Source organism: Carettochelys insculpta, chromosome 27 (assembly GCF_033958435.1).
Source record: "Carettochelys insculpta isolate YL-2023 chromosome 27, ASM3395843v1, whole genome shotgun sequence".
Lineage (NCBI taxonomy): Eukaryota > Metazoa > Chordata > Testudines > Carettochelyidae > Carettochelys > Carettochelys insculpta.
Genome location: NC_134163.1, coordinates 16,726,689 through 16,749,396, shown reverse-complemented (window position 1 = coordinate 16,749,396; position 22,708 = coordinate 16,726,689). Strand labels below are relative to the sequence as shown.

At 44.5% G+C, this 22,708-nt stretch overlaps 1 protein-coding gene across 3 annotated transcripts in view; it reads left to right on the top strand.

The window, feature by feature from the left end:
• SIN3B (SIN3 transcription regulator family member B) overlaps positions 1–22,708 on the top strand; it is a 35,583-nt gene that overhangs the window by 1,219 nt on the left and 11,656 nt on the right. For 2 of the 3 annotated variants that reach the window (XR_012642618.1, XM_074977986.1), the window contains exons 3-10: positions 973–1,126; positions 6,345–6,608; positions 7,643–7,786; positions 8,465–8,587; positions 18,162–18,251; positions 18,709–18,827; positions 21,055–21,262; positions 22,326–22,442. Coding sequence is in view for 2 of the 3 variants with exons in the window: in XM_074977986.1 (XP_074834087.1) it covers positions 973–1,126; positions 6,345–6,608; positions 7,643–7,786; positions 8,465–8,587; positions 18,162–18,251; positions 18,709–18,827; positions 21,055–21,262; positions 22,326–22,442 (1,219 nt within the window). In the remaining variant the exon portion in view is untranslated. The remainder of the gene's footprint in view (positions 1–972; positions 1,127–6,344; positions 6,609–7,642; positions 7,787–8,464; positions 8,588–18,161; positions 18,252–18,708; positions 18,828–21,054; positions 21,263–22,325; positions 22,443–22,708) is intronic. The other variant, XM_074977987.1, reaches the window with a different exon arrangement.

The window sequence follows — 22,708 nt, the reverse complement described above, 5'->3', positions numbered from 1 at the left end:
CAGTAAATCTTGTATAGCTCAGATCCCTCTGGGAACCCAAATCTTGAAAGGGGATGAAGAAGCCAGAATTTGAAACACCCAAAACACCAGGAGTAAAGAGAAGAACATCCCTCTTCAGCTAATGCACGCCTTTGAGTCTCCGTCTTGTCCCGTAAGTAGAACAGTCACATTAGGAGGATCTTGCTGATGATCAGATATTTCACTTCATTTGAGCTAACTAATTCTCTTGGGGTATGTCTGCATTATGCTGGGGATCAGCTGGGTAGGAAACAGTCTACTGGGCATCAATTTATCATGTCATTGAAGATGCAATAAAACGATCTCCAAGCTTGCTCCTGTCAATGCCGGTTCTCCAGAAAAATTAGAAAAGTAACCGGTGTCAGTGGACAAGCATCCTTATCACGTAGGAAACACCATGGGAGGTATATCGATTTCAGGTACGCAGTTTGTCTTGTGGAAGTAGATTTATGGTAAAGGTAAGTGTAGACAAGGCTTTGGTTTTTTTTACAGCGTTGCAGACTTTCCGGAATAATGGCTTGGTCATACACTGGTATTCTATAGCATTGGGGCTAATTGATCCAGTGTGTGTCTTGTTTGGAGAATTCTGTTTTTATATTTGGAGATGGTAAAAGGAGTTTCTTGCTGACATCTGCACGTCTGGCTGTAACATTGAAAAATACATAAATTATATGATTAATGTTTAGATTCAGTATGGAAAGTACCCTTGCTGTGGTACGTGGATACCCAGAGAGTTAGAATAATTCAGTGTGCTGCAGTGTAATTACTCTTCCCAGAAACTACAGAAATTCTGACAGTTTATCATTGTCTTTGGGGGAGTCAGTGTTGTCTTGATGCTTGAGTCTATCAAATTGCTAATAAATATTATTGGAGTTCTTCCTTTTTCTGTATCTTACCATTCATTTTGTGACTTAAAGCCTTAGCATGAAGTTAACTGCCTGTTCTTTGTTCTAGCATTGATACTCCTGGTGTAATCAGGCGGGTTTCTCAGCTGTTTCATGAACATCCTGACCTTATTGTAGGATTCAATGCTTTCCTCCCTTTGGGCTACAGAATAGAGATTCCAAAGAATGGGAAATTAAGTATACAGTCACCATTGACTAATCAGGTGTGTTAAAATGCTTGGATTAATTTAAATGAATCATAATGTATCTGCATGAATTTACAAATGACGTACGAAGTCTGTCTAATAGAGGAGTTGATTTGCTTTTATTGCAGTTTGGGAACGTGTTTTACAGAGAGTTTGGATATCATAGTATGGGTAAGAGAACATAAATAGAATAGAATTTCTTTAGAAACATAATAGTTTTAGTCTGCACTAAAATGAAACTCCACACAAAGTTGCCCATGAAGGCCAAATGATTCAATCAAATTTGAAAGTTAAAAATCATGGCTAGCTGGGTAGACACACAATATTAAATTATTTTTTTCATAATCACACTTGAATTTAAATTAAAAAAAAATTGAATTGCTTGTATGTCCACCTTCCCATTAAGGTGCATGCACAGAACATAAATTTGTACTTATTAATTTGTATCATAAAAACGGCCAAAAGTTCATTTAGCCCAGCATCCTGTCTTCCAAGAGTGGTCAATACCAGTTGTCCCAGAGGGAATCAACAGAACAGATAGTCATCAAGTGATCCATCCCATCATCTATTCTCAGCTTCTGGAAAACAGAGACTAGGGATGCCATCCCTGCCCATCCTGGCTATTAGGCATCGATGGACCTATTCTTTATAAATTTGTCTATTTCCTTTTTGAGCCCTATTATAGCGTTGGCCTCCACAATATCATCTGGGAGGGAGTTCCACAGGTTGACTGCATTGTTTGAATAAATACTTGCATTTGTTTTTTTAACCTGCTGACTCTTAATTTTATTTGGTGACCCTGAGCTCTTGCATTACAAAGACTAAATAACACATCCTTATTTACTTTTCCCCACACCATTCATGATTTTATAGACCTCAACATATCCCTTCTTAGTCATCTCTTTTCCAAGTTGAAAAGTCCTAATCTTATTATCCAAGTGTTGAGACAGCAGTGATGGATGTAGTATGAGCATGTAGATACTCACACCAGACTTTACATCCATTTTTACAGTTGCAGAGTTTGAAAATTAATATCTTACCTGAATTTTGTTCAGAAGCCTCCAGCTTTAACTCTGAGCTCTGCTACCTCCTAGTCTTTCAGCTTTCATGTTCTCTGATCTCTCCAACAGTCAGAACCTTGGTATTTCCAAGTGTTCTGGGGTTGAATGTGTTTCTTGAAAACTATAATTCCTGTGGAATAAAGCAATGTTAGTACAGAATGTTTTGTATGTTCTTGGCATCACTGCTTTCTAAAGTGCACAGGACAATGGAGCATGACAGTCACAAATATTAATGAGTCAGTTACTCTTGAGGGAAGAATGAAAACAGATGAGCAAAAGCAGTGGTGGGTTGTCAGATTTTTCCTGGACATTTGGTCATTGAATTTTGAGTACTTTGAACATGGGTATGGCCATATTGGGTCAGACCAAATGTACATCTAGCCTAGTATCTTGTTTTCCGACAGTGGCTAATGCCAGGTGCCCCACAGGGAGTGAACAGATCAGATAGTCAAAGAGTGAACCCTCTGCTGAAATCTGTTTCCAGCCTCTGACAAACAGAGGGTAGGGATACCATTCCTCTACATCCTAGCTAATAGCCATTGGTGGACCTAACCTCTATGAATCTATCTACAGTAAACCCTTGATTTAATGGACAAATGGTGGGGAGGGATGTCCGCTATTCCCGAAAGTCCGTAAAATGTGAAGGTTTACTGCCCATCCACCCCCACCAGCCTCCACCCTCCCCTACCCAAAACAAAAAAAAAAAACAACCAAAACCTTGCCACTCACTGGAGCCACTGCTGCTGGACCCTAACACTGAGCTTGGCTGGAGGAGCTGCTCTTGGAGCCACCACATTCTCCTTCAACCAGATGTGTGATGCGTACAAGTGTGCCAATCTGCTTGTGTATGTCTCCCACGCCTGGTGGGAGGAACACGTGCTGGCTCCTCCTATCCTCCTAGTTACCACAGTGGTAAGTCTCTGAACCTTTTTTTTTTTTGGCTGGGGGGTGTGATTTTTACAGACCCCAGCAGACTTTGTGAGGAACTGGGGGAAGCGTCCATTGTTCCCACAGTCTACTAAATCAGGGCCCATAAAATCGAGGGTATACTGAAGTTCTTTTTTGAACCCTGTTAAAGTCCTGGTCTTTACAACATGCTCTGGCAAGGAGTTCCATAAGTCTACCATGTGCTGCATGAAGAAAAACTTCCTTTTTGTTAGTTTTAACCCTCCTACCCATTAATTTTATTTGTTGACCCCTAGTTCTTATGTTATGGGAGCAAGTAAATAACTTTTACTTATTCACTTTTTCCATACCTGTCATGATTTTATAGACTTCTTTCATGTCCCTGATCCCTTTTTCCTAAACTGAAAAGTCCCAGTCTTTTTAATTTTTAACAGTTCCTTTTTTCAAAATCATTGCCATTGGGTTCAGGTTCAGCATTCAAAAATAAAGAGACTAACTCTAGTGGAAGAATTGTTCATGGAAACTGGACCTTAGAAGGTGCTCACCCTTTGATAAAAGAACACAAAGGGCAGTGCATGAGAACCTAAAGATGAAATTTGGCTTTATTGTTCTGAAAATGCTTTTAAGTGTCCAAGGACTTATAGGAAACCTGTGTTGCTCCCTGGATCCTGAAACAAAATTACCACATGTCAAAACCTTGTATTTTTATAGCAACTGACTTGCCACTGAGAGAAAATATTTTCAGAGGTTATCTACGAGATTCTTTTCATGAATCCCTTTATCAGAGATTATTCTGTATTTAATATATTCTGAATTTCTGTGGGAATCAACTACAAATGGATACACATTCAGTAGCTAGTTGAAGTGGTTTTGGTCAGCCTGGAACTAATAAACCATGTATTCTTAAAAGCTATTAAGAAATCAAAGGCAGAACTGGAGTGAAACAAATTGCTTGTACTGCTCAATTGCGTATTGATTAGAAAAGTGGCCTCCAGGAAGTATCATAAAGAAGAGGTAACACAGAGTCTATGAATACAGATTCCAGTGAGTTTGACTGCTAGGGGCTGTAAAGTTTGTCTACTGACAGCTGTAAATGGAGAGCAAGAAGGTCAACTGTTATTGGCTGCTTGTTTGCCCATTTTAAAACAAAGCAGCAGAAATGTATCATTTTAAAGACTAACAAAATGATTTATTCGGTGATTTGGGTATTTGGATCTGATGAAGTGGGTCTGTCCCACGAAAGCTCATCACACCAAATAAATTGTTTTGTTAGTCTTTAAAGTGCTACATTTCTGCTGCTTTGTTTGTTAGAGTACAGACTAACATGGCTACCTCTCTGTTACTATTTCAAAAGAGACGGTTTCTTGAAATTTTGAACATTAAATAACATACATCATATTATCATGCGATGTCATGGTATAGCTGCACTACTAGGAGCCATAAGAACTCACCTGTATCCATCAGTGAAAGGAGGCATTTAGAATGTGTGAAGATGTTCTCAGTACTGAGGCTCCTTTTAAGTTATTTTATATGAGCTGTTACGATAAGGATATGTAATGAGAAACATAGCCCCATCACATCATGTATTTATTCATTTCTTTATTATGTTGTAATTATTTTTCTGCAAAAAATGTGTTCATATACCACATAAGCTGACAGCCAAAATGTAGCTCAGTTTTAATATAACAGTCTGAGTCTTTGCAAACACAGTCAAGTAAACCATAACAATTTATTTTAATCTGTAAATGTTTTAACGTGTGGACCTATAGTTTTCAAGAGGTCTGGAGAATTAAGTAAATACTGGGGATATCTACTAGCAGAGCTGCCCGGAGGGGTTTGGGGCCTGGCTCAACACCCCCATTCTCCAGGTGTGGGACCCAAGGCAAACTCCCCTGCATTGTGGGCCCTGCTCCACCCTGCTTCTTGCCCCCAGGCAATGGGACATGGGTATTACTTGGGGCTGAGTGTGGGGTGCAGCTGTGGGAGTAGCAGCCTGCTCCACCTTGCTGCACTGCACCACCCTCCCACCTGCTGCACCCTCCTTCTTCTCCAATGGCGGGAACAAGAGGGATGCTCCATTTCCCACTGCTGTGGAGAAGCAAGTGCAGTGGGGTAAGGGTGGCATCACACAGCAGGGTGAAGCAGGCTGCCACTCACATTGCCCATGTAGTGAGTGGTGTGGGGAGGGCAAGTGACTTCTGCTGCGGTGACTCTCAGCCTCAGGTAACCCCCTCATCAATCCCATCCATAGGATGATTGGGACGGCCACTACAAGGTCCCCAAAAGTGCAGGCCCTGGGGAGCCACCTCATTATGTCCTATAGATGGGATGGCTCTGTCTACCAGTGATCCTGATAAAGGCTACCAAACTGCACAGTGCAATTCAAACTTTTTTTCTTTGCAACATAAGTGTCTATAAATAAAACAAGAGTCTTAGGCTTTGTCTACACTGTCTCCCTACTTTGAAGGGAGGATGGTAAGTAGACTGTTGGGAGTTTATTAATGAAGTGCTGTGGTGCATATGCAGAACTTCATTAAGCAAATTCCCCCCTGTGGCAACTTCGAAGTGTTAAACTTTGAAGTGCTGGCTTGCGTCTAGCCGCGGCTAACCCGCTGGTACTTGGAAGGCTTGGGCGATTTCGAAGTCCCTTTCCTCCTCAAAATTTTGGGATTTCGAAGTTGCCCAAGCACTACTAAGTACCAGCGGGTTAGCAATGGCTAGACATGAGCTGGCACTTCGAAGTTGCTGCGGGAGGAATTTGCTTAATGAAGTTCTGCATATGCACCGCAGCACTTCATTAATAAACTCCCAACAACCTACTTAGCATCCTCCCTTCGAAGTCGGGAGGTAGTGTAGATAAGCCTGTAGAGTTTAGCTGACTAATGTTGGCCTTCGTTATACATGATCAAAGTTGAAGTTTCAAAAGTGGAGTCTTGGAACTTTTCATAAAGCGAGGTGTCACCTGTGAAAATTCTCTAAATGATTACATTCAGGACTTTCAAATACTGTAAACATCTGCCTGAGCTCCATTTTCAAATAGGGATGATGGGAATAATTCTTTACAAACCATGCGAAATTTAAATGGAAAGAGGAATGAAAGCTTAGCGCTATGGCTAATGTTTAATTGACAGTCTTAGTAACAGAAGTTAAGAAATTCCTAGATCAGTTAAATCTTTACTATGCATTACAACAGCCTGTAAATATGAACAATAATTTTACATAACATGTTATTTATTTAAGTCACCAGTTTGCATTATTTTTATTACTAGGTGTCATCAGAGCCTGTTCCAAGCACTCAGCCAGGTGGTGGGTTATTGTTACATTACTCTCAGGATAATTCTCACAACCACAGTGACTGCTCTGAGGAATTCCGACACCAACTTCCACACAAAGAAGATAAATCTCAACTCTCCTTGGAATCTGATTCTGTAGAGTTCAATAATGCAATAAGTTATGTGAATAAGATCAAAACCCGTTTTCTTGACCATCCTGAAATCTACAGATCATTCTTAGAAATTCTTCACACTTACCAGGTAGAGCTCTTGCAAACAAGAGATCATGCATCAATATTGTGGCTTTTTGAACCTGTTACGATTAAATTTATAAAGCTCCCCCAACTCCAGCCTTTCTCAGAAAATGCTTCGGGTCCGTCAAATGCTTGTCATCTCAGTAATATGGTGGTGCTACAGACTTTGGTTTGAGGCTGAGAGAAGACTGAAGCCAAGCAGGGAGCATTTTTTATTTTTTAAGCTGTGTGGTTTTCTCTTATCCTTGTTAATGTTCTATTTTTAAATGCTTTATAGCTGTTAATTTGGTGCAGTGGTTAGATCTGTATGTCTATGAAGGACAAGAGTTGGATAATTGTAAGGTGACCGTATTTCCCTGTGCCAAATACGGGACACACGGGGGAGATGGGGTGGCTCTGCAGCTGTGGCTGCTAAGCAGGTGCAGCTCCATGGCTGCCTCATGCCATGGGTTGCCAGAACAGGCATGTTGCCCCCATGGGGGAGTTCCCTTGTTGCAGGGGAGGTTTCCCTGCAGAAGGGAGGTTGCTGGCTGCCCCATGCCACAGAGCTCTGGGTATGCTGCAGGGATACTCCCTGGCTCTAGCAGTGTCTGCCCTGTGGAGGGTGCTCCGTGGCTGTTGACGGTGGCTGTGGCTCCTGTCTGCCCCACACCTCCAGGTGCCAGGAATGGGGCTGCTGCCCGACTAGGGAACTCCCCAGCTGCCCCACACCTCTGGGCTCCGGGAATGGGGCTGCTGCCTGGCAGGGGAACTCCCCAGCTGCCCAACACATTGAGGCGTCAGAAATAGGACTACTACCCTTTCAGGGGGTGGGGGGCTGCTCCATGTCTCCGGGCACTGGCAGTGGGGCTACTTCCACATAGGAGAGGTGTATGGCTTACAGGGGTTCCCTAGCTGCTGAATGCTAGGCCAGCTGATACTTATCTAAAGGTTTTTCCTGGGTTTGATTTCTGAATATAGTGAGTTGTCAGTAACAGTTTCCTGGCGAGCAACAGTGCATTTTGGCAACAGTTTGTTTAATGAATCTCTGTAAATTGGCAGAAAGAACAGCTGAACACTAAAGGTCGACCTTTTCGAAGCATGTCAGAGGAAGAAGTGTTTACTGAAGTAGCAAATCTCTTCAGGGGACAGGAGGATCTACTCTCTGAGTTTGGACAATTTCTCCCTGAGGCTAAAAGGTCTTTGGTATGTGTTTGGCAGTATGAGGCAAAAAAGAGAACCCTAGATAATTTGCATAATGTTTGAATGGATACCCCAGAGAATAAAGTTGCTTCCCCCTGCATGACTGACACCTGGGCTGGGAAAAATTGTATTGTTTTAGGTGAAGAGAAGTACTGATTTAGATTAAAAGGAGGGTTGATTTGGTGAGGGTCTATGTACTTTCTCTCATGTCAACAGTTAGACAAAGCACAATAGAGAGAACCAGTGTCAGGATGTGGAATGGATAGTAAGGAATGATGTGTAAAGTCTTGGAAGCTGCTGTTTTGTGGAGCTGTCAGCTACAGCTAAACGGCCTCTGCCACAAAAAAGGTATGCTCTTAGCCTTCTGCCTTTGGAAGAGTAGATCTTCTGGGTAACGAAGACATACCTTTAGTGAAGAACTAACATTTTAATATTTTTAAGGGAAATAACTCTTGCTATGTCTGTAGAGTTGGGTTTGTAATGTGATATGTTGCATCATAACACAAAACTGCAAAATATTGTTATAGAGAAACTATCAACATTTGAACTATGCTCTTGCTATTTATTGTTTGTAGTTAGCTCACTTAGTGAAATCCTATTATGTATTCTGTTCAGATAAATGGAGTTCTCTATTCTATGGCAGTAATAAGGGCAAACTGAAAATATTGTCTTTTAATTTAGTTCACAGGAAATGGGCCATGTGAAATGAACAATATCCAGAAAACTGAACATGAAAAAAATCTGGAACACACTAAAAAACGATCCAGACCATTACTGCTGCGTCCTGTTCCCAGCCCAGCAAAGGTATCATATTGCAAATAGAAATGTGAATTATTTTCATACTTCAGATATGTCACCCTTTCATGGTTAATTACAGAACTCCTATATACAAAAACCATGACAAAGGTCCCACAGCCGTAGCCCAGACAGTACATTAAGTAGACCCATAGAATCTCTCTGGATAGAAATTCCATGCTTGAATAATAGGAGTATAAATATAGGAGCATATTACTAGCCACCTGACTGGGATGACTATGAAATGCTCAGGGATATTAAAGAGGCTTACAAAAGCAGAAGATGCAATAATTAATGGCTTTTTCAAATGACTTCACATTGAATGGGTATAAATCATCTTTAAAGGGGATGCAAGTGGTGAGTATAACTGAGCCACTCAGTGATAGTCACAATGAGGTAATTAAATTTAACATCCTTGTAGGGGCATAAAACATCAAAGAAAGTCACCACAATAAGAGAAATACACAAAAATGAGGAAGCTACTTAAATGGAAATTAAAATAACAGCCAGCTTGCCAACTGCAAGGAATTTATTTCAAACCACCATAATAAAGGCTCCAACTAAATGCATACCCAGCTTTTAAAAAGGACCAAAAATGCCACAACGGGTAAACAGCTGAGTAAAAGAAGTCGTAGAAGCACAGAGATATTCTTTAAAAACTGAAAGTCAAATCCTGGTCTGGCAAATAGAGGGGTGCATAAACTCAGAAAGTCAAGGGTAAAAGTATAATTAAGCAGACCAGAAGAGAATTTGAAGAGTAACTAACAAGAGACTCAAAAAGGTAGCATATTTTAAAGTAAATTAGGAACCCTGCCAAACAATCAGGGGAGCTGCTGTACAGTTAAAGTGCTAAAGGGACACTTGAGCAGAAAAAGATATTGCAGAGAAACTTGTACTGGTGTTCACTGTAGAGGATATGAGGGAGATTCCCACACTGAAGCTTTTCTTTTTAAGTGGCAAAACTTGAGAAGCTGTCCCAGCCTGAGGTGTCAATAGAGAAGGTTGTGCAACAAATTGCTAGATTAAACAGTAATAAATCACCAGGGCCAGATATTTGCCAAAGAGTTCTGAAGGAACTCCGATATGAAATTGCAGAACTACTAATTGCGGTATGTACTCTATTATTTAAATCAGCCTCTGTACCAGATGATTGGAGGGTAGCTCATGTAATGTTGATTTCCAAAAATAGACTCAGACTGTCCTGGAAATTAAAGGTTATAAGCCTAACTTCAGTTACCAGGCAGATTGCTTGAAATGATATTAAAGAACAGAATTAGCTTCAACTTTGATCATGTATAATGTAGATAAAGACAATATGTTGAAGATAATATGGCTTTTGTAAAGGGAAATTGTGCCCTGCCAGTTGGTTAGAATTCTTTGAGGATGTCAACAAGCATATGATGATTCGATTATGTTGTCAAGACCTTTCACCACAGGGGATAAGAGAGAAGGTCCTCTCATGGATCAGTAATAGGTTAAAAGATAGGAAACAAAGGGTCAGAATAAATGGTTAGTTTTCATAATGGAGAGTGAAAGGAGGATTCCCAAAGGGTCTTTATTGAGACTCATACTGTTCAACATAGTCATAAATGAGCAGCAAAAAGAGGGTGAGTAGTGATCTGGCAAAGTTTGTAGATTATACAAAATTACTCAAGGTGGTTAAGTCCCAACTTGACTGCAGAGAGTTAGAGAGGGATCTCATAAAACTGGTTGACTGGACAACAAAATGGCTGGTGAAATTTAGTGCTGATAAGTGAAACGTAGCACATATGAGGAAAAATAATCATAACTATACTTCTTTCTCGAGTGTACCCGTGGGTGCTCCACGATACGTGTCGGGCTCACCCCGGCGCCGCAGATCGGATCTTTCCAGCAGTTTCTGCCGGACCGCGCATGCGCCGGCACGCACCGCTCCCTTACGCACTCCCGGCCACGTGCACGATCCGGTCCCCGCCAGTTCCTTCTTAACCGCCATCGGCTGCAGATGGAATCCACTCAGGCTGCGGCCAGAGTCAGCGTATTTAGAGTTTTTAGAGGTGTTAGAGTTTCAGAGTTCTTAGTTAGATTGTTTGTTTCTTTATTGCAAAAAAAAAAATAATAATAAAAATATATCTAGAAAGTTCTTAGTTAAAGAGAAGGAGGAGCGGAGGCAATGCGGGGACGTGAAGGCCAGTAGGCCTCCTGCCGCGGCAGGCTGGGGTCCATGAGAGGGGAACAGGCACAGAGAAGGTGCTAAGTACCCTATTAACAGCTCAAAGACTCACCGCGATGTCCTCTTCAGGATTCAAAAAGTGTGAGTAGTGCCGCGAAGCTATGCCAGCCTCTGATGGGCATAGTCAATGCTTTAGGTGCCTGGGGGAATCACACGTTACCCAGAAATGCTCCTTTTGTGCAAAGCTCACAGCCAGAGCCAGAAAGGACAGAGAAATGCGGCTGAAAATGCTGCTGTTTGATAAGGTCCTCCAGCCAGACATGCCGGAGAGGCCTCAATCAGAGGGACCCACAGGGCTCCATAAAAGGAAGGCGGCGTCTCTCACCCCCTCGGTGCAGAAACGGAGGAAGCTCTCTCCAGCCCAATCCCTGCCGGCGGCCACAGCGAGCGGGACGGGCGTAGCACACAGCCCCCAGCCACACTCACAAACAAGCAGCAGCGCGGCAGTGCACGTGGCAGAGGCTGAGCCTCCGATTACTAAGCAGCCGGCATGCACAGCCTTCAGAGCGGCAGCCAGGCAAGCACCGGAACCAGTGGCACAGACCCCCGTGGCGCCAACAGTGCAGGGCCAACAGGCACGCAGCCTGCAGGCACTGGAGGAGGCCATCCATGCGGCACCGCAGATAAGCGTGCCAAGCGCGGCGCCAAGATCCCCGGCACGGGAAGGGGCGGAGCCAGCCCCGCAGGGGAGGGGAAAGGCAGCAGCAAAAACCCAGCACCGCAGCCCTTCTCTGGCCAGGGCTGCAGGGCTGCTCTCAGCAAGCCCTCCCTTTATGCTGCGAACACCAACCAGGAGACATGGGTCTCCCCCAGCCTACCCAGAGCCTCTTTCTCTGTTCCTCCAACCAGCGTCACCATGGCTTGGGCCACCCTCGCCCTTTCTGGGATTTGACCCCCTGGAGTACTATCACAAACCAGTTTCACCATTGTCTCAGTCATCCAGACAATCTCGCTCTCCCAGACATCAGGGGTATGCACCTCGAGAGTGGTCCAGGTCTCCATCCCAGGAACCGTGCCCGTGCTGCCATGGTCATCCTTATCACACTGGGCATAGACCCAGGGGCAGGTCCCCCTCGACCGTCCAGTATCCCCGCGGGCACTCACGGACGGGGACGGAAACACAGTTGTCTCAGGGGGAGTTGATTTTGGAACCCCGAGATTTTGCCTCGCAAGCCTCCAGTGACAGCAGGACCCTGAGAGTTCAAGGGAGGCCTACCCTAGTGGTTCCTCCTTGACCTCCCCCGACGAGGCTACGGCCCCCGGGGATGTTGGCCCCCCGGACGACCTCAAACAGTTTCAGGAGCTGTTTAAAAGGGTGGCTTTCACGCAAGGCATCCAAACAGCAGAGGTGCAGGAGAAGCACCACAAGCTCCTCAAAAACCTGAGGCCTCTGGCCTCGTCCAAAATCGCTGTCCCGCTCGACGAAGCAATCATGGAGTCTGCTACCACCATATGGCAGACCCCGGCTTCCGCTCCACCTATAAACAAGAGAGCGGATAAGAAATACTTCGTCCCAGCGAAGGGCATGGAGTTCCTGTTTAGTCACCCACAACAAAATTCACTGGTGGTAGAATCGTCTCAGCAGAGATCGAAGACTTCCCAGTACAAAGCGGGGGGAACAGACAGAGATGCCAAGAAGCTAGAGCTAAGAAAGGTATACTCCTCCTCCACCCTGCTGCTGAGAATGGCAAATTATGCAGCACATCTAGCGAACCACAATTTCGACAATTACTCCAGGCTGGCTTCTCTCATGGATTCACTTCCAGAAGATAAGAAGCCGGTGCTGAAGGCCATCGTGCAAGAGGGCTATGCAGCTTCGAGGACAGGAGTCCAGATCGCCCTGGACGTAGCGGACACAGTGGCACGCTCAACGGCTACAGCAGTGGTCATGCGCAGGGAATCCTGGCTCCAGACATCAGGTATCCTGAGGGATCTGCAGGCAAAAATTGTCGATCTCCCTTTGACACGCAGAAGTTGTTTGCAGAGTCAACTGATTCGGTCCTTCATTCCAGCGAAGACTCAAGAGCTACACTCAGAACCCTGGGTATTTATACCCCTCCATACAGAAAGAAAAAGTATTACCCTCAACAAAGGCGATACCCGTACCAACGGGGCTATGACCAAGGGCAGCAACAACAGTATAGAGGCGACGTTCTCAACAGGGCCGTGCATCCTCAGGGCAGGCCCAAAGGCAACAAGTTTGATGGACAGGTCGAGGGCTGCACTATTACTACCATCGCGCAATGTCATCCACAGTTAATGTTCCATCATCGCCTCCGACCATTCCACTCACAATGGCAAAAGATCACCACAGACAAATGGGTACTGGAGATCATAGCCACGGGTTACGTGATCCCCTTTCAGTCGCTCCCACCGCCAAGACCTCCACCCAGGCCTCATCTCAGGGATGCCTCCCACGAGGCGAAACTCAAGCACGAGGTGGACCACCTTATGCTTATAGGGGCGGTGGAAAGAGTGCCGGAGTGACTCCAGGGGAAAGGGTTTTATTCACGATACTTCCTCACACAGAAGAAAACAGGAGGCTGGAGGTCCATCTTAGATCTTCGAGGCCTCAACTGGTACTTGCGCAAACAACGTTTTCGGATGATCACAGTCACCTCTATACTCACGGCACTGGATGATGGAGATCGGTTTGCAGCCCTCGACTTACAAGATGCGTATTTTCATATCACGATCCACCTGGCACACAGACGTTTTCTCTGGTTTATGGTCGGCAAAGAACATTTCCAATACAAGGTTCTGCCGTTCGGCCTCTCCTCGGCCCCCAGAGTCTTTACCAAGACCCTGGCAGTGGCTTCAGCCTACCTGCACAGACAGGGGGTATTTATAGTCCCATATCTGGACGACTGCCTACTGAAAGGGGCCTCAAAGGCAGAGGTACTACGCATGATATGCATAACAGCAAACACTTTTTCTTCGCTGGGCCTGGTCATCAACCTTGCGAAATCAAAGATCGACCCCACACAAGACATAGAGTTCATAGGAGCATGCATAAACTCTATCACAGCAAGGGTTTATCTACCCGACGCTCACTTTCGCGCCATCGGCTCCCTAGTGCAAGTCATTACATACAGGCCCATGGTGCCGGTTTTAATGTGCTTGCAGCTGCTAGGCCACATGGCAGCAGCAACGTTCGTGGTACAGAACGCCAGATTGCATATGCGCAACCTGCAGCGTTGGCAGGTGAGCATCTACAAGCCGGCATCCCACACTGTCCACAGGGTGGTGTCGCCCACGACAGAGGTGCGCAGATCCCTACAATGGTGGGTAAACCCCAAGAACATGCTAACAGGGGTACCCTTTCACCAACCACAAATCTCTATTTTTCTCACTACCGACGCTTCCCACATAGGGTGGGGAGCACACATTGGCGAAAAGGTGACGCAAGGACTGTGGTGCCCTACAGAACAGTCACTGCATATAAATATACTGGAGCTCAGAGCAGTGTTCAACGCCTGCAAACACTTTCGAGACCACATACAAGGCAAAGTAGTCGGGATCAATACAGACAATACCTCCACCATGTTTTATATAAATCGACAAGGAGGAGCTTGATCCTGTGCCTTATGTGCGGAAGCAGTCCAGCTGTGGAACTGGTGCACCGCCAACAATATAACGTTGAAAGCCTCATACTTACCAGGTTCTCACAACATGAAGGCAGACCAGCTGAGCAGGCGCTTCGCACTCACACACGAGTGGCAGATCCGCTCCGATCTGCTACGACCGATCTTTCATGCATGAGGGTTTCCCCAGATAGACCTGTTTGCCACTCAACACAACAAGAAGTGCCCCCAGTGCTGCTCCAGGGCAGGACTGGGGCGGGGGTCCTTGGGGGACGCATTCGCGATTTCGTGGAAGGGCCCCCTGCTTTACGCGTTTCCCCCCACAGTGCTCATCCACAAGGTCTTGCAGAAAGCCAGGAGGGAGAGAGCCCGCATGATCCTAGTAATCCCAACATGGGATCGACAGCAATGGTTCCCCTTGCTTCTGCACATGTCGGACCGCCGACCACTTCCCCTTCCGGTGGCGCCGGACCTGCTCACGCAGGCCCAGGGGTCCATAGTGCACTCACACCCCCGAGGCCTGTGCCTACAAGCGTGGTTAATCCATGGCTCAGCTCCCTTGGGAGTACATGTACGGAGAGAGTACAACAAGTCCTGGAAAGTAGCCGAAGGACCTCCACCAGGAAGACCTACAAGCAGAAATGGACTCGATTCACTGCATGGTGTTCTACCAAGCAATTAGCTCCCCTTGATGTGCCTATACCTGTAATACTAGAATACTTACTGGACCTCAAGAGAGGAGGGCTCTCCCTATCCTCGTTGAAGGTCCACCTCGCCGCTATATCGGCTTTTCAGCATGAAGAGGAAGGGCCCACGGTGTTTGCCCATCCTATTGTTACCAGGTTCCTGAAGGGTCTGGTAAACCTGTACCCCCCTCGGAAACCGCTTCCACCATCGTGGAGCTTGGACCTGGTGCTCAGCACGCTAACGGGACCACCATTTGAACCCTTAGCCACAGTTTCCCTCTGTCTCCTTACGATAAAGACAACCTTCCTTCTTGCAATCACGTCAGCTCGCAGGGTGAGTGAGCTCGCAGCAGTGATGGCAACGCCACCCTGCACAGTATTCTCAAAGGAGGCGGTAACCTTAAGGTCGCGCACAGCCTTTGTTCCAAAAGTTTCTTCGGAGTTCCATCTTAACGAACCAATAGTTTTACCCTCGTTTTACCCGAAGCCTCACAGCTCCAGCAAGGAGGCACGCCTGCATCTCCTGGACGTGAGGAGGGCGTTGGCCTTCTACATAGACAGGACTAAGTCCTTCCGGAAAACGGACAGACTCCTAGTCTCTCTCGCTCCCAGGTCAAAAGGAGAGGGTCTCTCTCCACAGAGAATCTCAAAGCACATTGTGTCCTGCATAAAGATGTGCTACGAACTTCGGAAAACCCCTTTACTGGCCCCGCCTAGGGCTCACTCCACCAGGGCGGTGGCGGCATCAACAGCCTTTTTCAAGGGCATCGCGCTAAAAGACATCTACAGAGCGGCGACCTGGTCATCCTATGACACCTTTGCCAAGCATTATGCCCTACACCGGGTATTCCAAGAGGATACCTGCCTCTCGACAGCGGTCCTTTTGGGGGCAAGCTGCACATAAACCAATTTACCCACCTCCTTTCTTGGGTTACTGCTGGATAGTCACCTATCGTGGAGCACCCACGGGGACACTCGAGGAAGAAAGAGAAGTTACTCACCGTTGTAACGATGGTTCTTCGAGATGTGTCCCCGTGGGTGCTCCACCACCCGCCCATCCTCCCCGCTTCGGATCTCTGTTTAGTGTTTTTCAGGAGCATCCGAGGTGGTTGGTCAAGGAACTGGTGGGGACCGGATCGCGCACGTGGCTGGGAGCGCGGAAGGGAGTGGCGCGCGCTGGCGCATGTGCGGTCCGGCAGAAACTGCTGGAAAGATCCGATCTGCGGCGCCGGGGCGAGCCCAACACCTATCGTGGAGCACCCACGGGGACACATCTCGAAGAACCATTGTTACTACGGTGAGTAACTTCTCTTTACAAAGTGGTGGGTTCTAAATTACCACTCAAGAATGAGATCTTGGTGTCATTTGTTGACGTTTCTCTAAAACATCACTCATATGCAGTGGTGGTCAAAAAACTAATCTAATGGTAGGAACCATTAGCCAGGGAACAGATAAAGTAAAGATTTCCACAATCCCACTATATAAATCTATGGTACATCCATACATTGAATATTGGGTGCAGTTCTGGTTGCCCCATCTCAGAAAGATATATTGGAACTGGAAAAGGTACAGAGAAGGGCAACAAAAATTATTAAGGGTGTAGAACAGCTTCCAAACAAAGACAGATTAAAGGGTCTGGGACTCTACTTTAGCAGATACGCTACTAAGTGGAAGGCGGGATAGAGGTCTAAAAAATCAGGACTGGTGTGAAAGAAGGGAATAAGGAAGTGTTATTTACCCCCTTCATATAATCCAAAAACTAGGTGTTATCCACTGAAATTAATGGGTAGTAGGTTTAAAACAAACAGAAGGAAGTACTTCATCCAGTATAGTCAACCTGTGGAACTCCTTGCCAAGGAAGTTGTGAAAGCCAGATGTATAACTGGGTTAACAAAAACATTAGATCAGTTCATGGAGAATTAGCCAAGAAGATCAGAGAGACAACCTCATGTTCTGGGTGCTGCTAAACTTCTGCTGGCAGAGGCAGGGACTGGATGTACAGGGATGGGTCAACAGTAGCTCTGTTTGCTCCCTTGGAAGCAACTGGCATTTGTCACTGTTAAAAGACAGAATACTGGACTAGATGGACCACTGATTTGACTCAGTTATGTCTGTTATAGTCTTATCCTTAGAATCTGTCACCAGAAACCTTGCCACTACAGTTCCAGCATGTCACCATGTGTCATCCGCAGCCTTCTGTGGGTTTAACTCTCAAGCCCAGGCAACCAGCAAGCATGTCTCTTCTGCACTCAGCCTTCAGACCTCTCCAACACACTGTGTCCATCACTCCCTTGTTCAGGAAGATGACCAGGCTCATTTCTTCACTAGCTTCCTGACCACTTCACCCTTTTGCTAGAGAGGCTCTGCAGAGAAATTCCTTCTTTATGCGCCTTTTCCCACACACCACTTCCAGTAATTTGACTGCCAGGCAGTTCTCAGCAATCTTCTGTCCATCTGTCCTCAGGCATACCTCCTTCCCCTGTGGTATGGCCCACGTATGCTCTTGTAAAACCCCAGGCAGTTGACAAGTCACAGGTTCAGCCAGCTTCTTTCCTCTGAAAGGACTGGTGTCAAACATGAAGGAAAGGTAACGGAAAGCTTATTTTTAAATAAATAAATGAAAAAAATTAAATGGTGTTTGTAGTGGAGTGGATGACCAGGCCCCATTCCTGGAGCCTACTTGCCCTCCCAAGTACGGCTCAAAAGGTTTCAGCCCAATGTAACACCCATGTCCTGTATTCTTTTGCTGTTTCCTACCACCCACTAAATACAAACTACAGGGTTCTTCTCCACTCCTAGTCTTTGCAGCCTTCCTGAGGAGAAAATGAGGACTTCGTAGGAGGACTGTATTGGGCATCTCCCCTTGAATAAATTGCTATTTCCTGCAGGATGATACCCTCTTGTTAACTGTCACGTGAACCTGTTTTGTTTTTGCTGGGGATCATTGATACAAACCTTCATGGAGGATGCGATGTGGCAAAGCTAGTTTGTGATTTTGGGACTAAAGGTTCAGAGCAAGGGATAGTTACAATTCAGTTAAATGGAAATTGCTGGTATTTGAATCAAACCTTTGAAATAAAAATATTGAACCTTTTCAACAGAAGAAAATGAAATTGCGAGGTACCAAAGATCTGTCAGTTGCAACAGTAGGAAAATATGGAACATTGCAGGAGTTTTCTTTCTTCGATAAGGTCAGTAATGTGGTTCCCTCCTGTTGCATCATCTTGTTTTCAGTTGGGTAGCTAGCAATTGGTTGGTGTTCTATGGTTCCCTCTATGGTACAATTTATTAACAGTTTCCTACTTCTTGAGGATGTCGGGAAAGGAAACTAACGAATGGTAGAGTGATGGAGGACGCTGAAGGAAGCACACACTAGTATTTTCTTTGGTGTGGGGTTTTTTTCTTTTTTTATTTCAACTTTTGATTTCTCTACTTTTCACCACTTTATGACACTTTTAGTATAGATCCTGTCACTAAACTTATGTTTATAACTGGGCACCTCTATGTGCTTGCTGCTTCTGAGGTTCTGATGAGTATATGAATTTACTGGCTGTGTACAGAAAGGCTTAGACTCTTTAAGATAGCCCCATAAAAATAAAGGTAGTATACAAATGATACAACAGTTTTTATTTTCCCTCCCTCTGCCAGGTGCGCAGGGTACTGAAGAGTCAGGAAGTGTATGAGAACTTCCTGCGTTGTATCGCACTCTTCAATCAGGAGCTAGTGTCAGGCTCAGAGCTTCTCCAACTAGTCACCCCATTTTTAGGGTAAGTGAACTTGTTTTTCAGTGACATGGATGGCGTAGCTTTAAAACATTTGCTATGTCACTTTTCTCTCGTGCTTCAAGTCTAAAATGTCATCATTAAAAACTTATGAAATCAAGGTTTCTTTGGGTCACCAATGCCAAAATTTTAGGAATCATTCAGAGAGAGAAAAAATAAAATTTAACAACTTTTAGTTCATAAAGTCTTAGAGCAATGCTATAAAACAGGCAAACAGAAGCATCAGTATCTGCATTGGTTGCCCTCCAAGAGAAGGGAGAGTATCTTATAGTAATGAGGAAAGACTCTTCAGCAGGTTAAGGAGTGGTACTGATGCGATTACAACTAATGCATATATTATCAATTGGAATGTGGAACGTCTGAATGCGGTGGGTGACTGGAAAGTTAGAGCTGCTTCGAAAGGAGACAGAGAGGTACCAATGTGATATACTTGGACTGGCAGAGATGCGTTGGACGGCATTAGGAGAGATGTGCGGTTGTGAAGTCGTTTGGTCAGGGAACAAAACAAAGCATCAGGCATCAGTTGGATTCCTTCTTAGCAAAAGAGCTAGAGGAGAATTTTTAGGATACAAACCAGTGAGTGTGAGAGTGATGGTAGCAAGATTTGAAGCGAAACCTTTCAACATCTGTCATTCAGGTGTATACACCCACGTCAGATACCACCGAGGAAGACATCAAGCTACTCTATAAAGACTTGACAAAGATGCCGGAGGAGATACCGAAGAGAGATGTGTTGATCATCGGAAGAGATTAGAATGCAAAGATTGGAACAGATAACGAAGGTTGGGAGAGAGTGATGTGAAGGTTTGGATATGGAGACAGAAATGAACGAGGCAAGAAACTAGAGTTTTCTACGAAGCATGAGATGGTGATCTGCAGCATGAGATTCCAACAAAAGGACTGTAGGAACTAAACATGGTGATCGAATGACAGGAAGTCCCAGAACATGATAGATGTGATTTTGATAAGAAGATGGGCAACAACCGTGCTGAACTTTCCAAAGAACGGATATGGACTCAGACCACAGTCTAGTGATTGCAAACATCAAGATGAAGCTCACGAGAAAGTATAAGAGACAGGTCAAGAAACTAAGAGACGTGGCAAGTCTAGGTGAGAAAGAAATAGGGAGTGTGTCTAGAGCAGCGCTCGAAGAGAAGATTAGGAATGCAGGTGCAGAGAAAGATCTAGATCAGAGAGTGGAAGGGATGACAACAGGGATAGGAGAGGCAATTGAGCAGTTCCGAAAGAAGAGAAGATCAATAGGAAGTGGATTATGCAGGAGATGTTGAAGTTGGTCCAAGAGAAGAGAGCACTGAAGATCAGAAAGGATGTTTCTGAGAGTGTGGAACAGCTATATAGAGAAGTGCAATCAGGTAAGAAAAGTGGCCAGAATGGTTAAGGCAAAATGGTTAGAGCAGCAGTGTGAAGATATAGAGAGGTATTATGGTGAGTGTAAGACCATGGAGTTGCATAAGATGATCAGGAATACTAATAGGAAGTGGCAGCCGAAGCAGATGGCTATCAAAGATGAGAACGATGAGGTGCTTGTGAACAGGGAGAACATTGTGCAGCGATGGACGAGATATTGCACTAATCTATACAAAGCACAGTTGGAACTGAGGGTCCCAGAGAGACTGATGGAAGAACTGAAAGAAGTATCACCACCAAGTATCAAGAGTGAGATCGATATTTTGAAAGAGGAAGTAGCAAGACCAGTGAACTAAAAAACAACAAGCACCCTGGTATAATGGACAGTTTGAATAGGTCAGGCCAACCCCCCAGGCAATGGGTAGATGATATAGTAAATTGGTGCAGAACTCATCTACAGAAACTAAGCCACTCTGCGCTGGACAGGGAAAGATGGAAGGAAATAGTGAGGGAGGCATCAGACACCAATGGGTGCCAAGCTTATTGATGATGATGATGATGATGATGATGACTGATAGGATTCTGAAGGAAGTCCTTTGTAGCCTTCAACCAAGAGGATGGTTGATAAAGAGCCTTAAGCTGAGCAAGTGATTAAAGCAGATAACATGGTGGAGAGAGTTTTTAGTTCTATGTCAGGAAAATGCTAGCTTTCAGTTTAGTTTTTACCACAGTTTGTATGAAATGTAAGAGATGGTGGAAAAAAATTAAGTCATTAATACTTAATGGACATAAAACAGAATGTGATGACATATAATTATTTATGTGTATTTGTTCATATTTTAAGGAAATTCCCAGAACTCTTTGCACAGTTCAAATCCTTCCTTGGAGTGAAAGAGCTTTCCTTTGCTTCTCCGTTGAGTGACCGATCTGGAGATGGAATGAGTCGGGAAATTGATTATGCTTCCTGCAAACGCATAGGTTCCAGTTACCGGGCTCTTCCAAAAACCTATCAGCAGCCAAAATGCAGTGGAAGAACAGCAATTTGCAAGGAGGTACTCTGAGCTTAATGTCATTGAATTCCCAGTCTACAATAGTAGCCTTTCCCAAAGCTGGTTAGTCAGTGTCCTCCACACCCAGATGAGGTAGGGCTTCTCTGAAACATGGACACTGCACCAGTTTAACTTAAATCACATTGTTTAAACTGGTGTGACTTTTGTATGTAGACTCTTGTATTGGTTTGAAACTGTTCGTATCCATTTAGGTTGCATCTGTATGTTTGCCAGTCTGTGCTAAGCTAATAAACATCAGGTTTATATAGTGATAAGAGTGCTAAACACAAAGATTTTCTGGTTTATGTAATTCAGTATTAAATCATAGCTTTCACTAAATTGGTACAATCTTGTGTGAATCCAAGCCTTGTCCTCCTTTATAGGTGAAAGGGACAGAGAAATTGTCTTTTATAGCATAAATTGAATTTTTCGTTTATAGCATAAAATGAATTTTTCAGCACCATGCATAAACATGGATTTTGTAGCATGTGAGTCAACAAAAAGGAAGTTTTGAGCCAAAGCCTACAAAAAAAAATCCTATGTAAGGAGCATACAATTTTAGTTTGGTGTCATTCACAGTTGGCTATGTTAAGTGATGGGGAAAGTGAACCCTGCAGGTATAGCTTATTGGTTTGCTAAGCACTTGCTGCCTTTTGTTGTAAAGGAGCATTCCAACTCAGACCATCCTTCCAGAAAGTGAGATCTGGGTTTAATAGATAACTCCTCCCACCCTCCTTGGCACTGGCATTTTTCACTACCGTTTGTAGGTGTCTATTGCAGACAAACGTCTCTTCCTTTTTATAAAACAGCATCAAAAGACGCCTCAGAAACCCTTTGAACAATGTCTCAATTCAATTCTTCACATGCAGAATGTCTGAGAAGTGGTCAACACTGACATTTTAAAATTTTAGCACAGATCATTGGCAAAAATGTCTAGGTAGCTACCTGCTGATAAATGCTATTAATATACTACTTTATACTTTTCCTTTGTAGCAGTCCTCTGAGGCCCTTAGGAACAGGTTCTTTTTCATAGCACGCTGTAGGATATTGTTTGACTCTCTTGTAGGTGTTAAATGATACCTGGGTCTCCTTTCCATCCTGGTCTGAAGATTCTACGTTTGTCAGCTCAAAGAAGACGCCTTATGAGGAGCAGTTGCATCGCTGTGAGGATGAACGTTTTGAAGTGGGTCTGATGTTCTATTTACAACTTTGCAACTTGGTCCCCAGCTCATGTAACTAAGAGCCTTGAAATTATTTATAGTTAAGGCAATGACTATATCATGGAATCTGAGACTTGGAGACATTTTTGCGGGCTTCTGTGAATTTTTGTTTTTTGCCTGTGACCTGTCCATGATTTTTACTAAAAATATCCATGACAAATTCTGAGCCTTATAGTCAATAGCCAAATGTTTAATGCTTTATGAGCAGAGCCCTGCAAATCAGGGATAT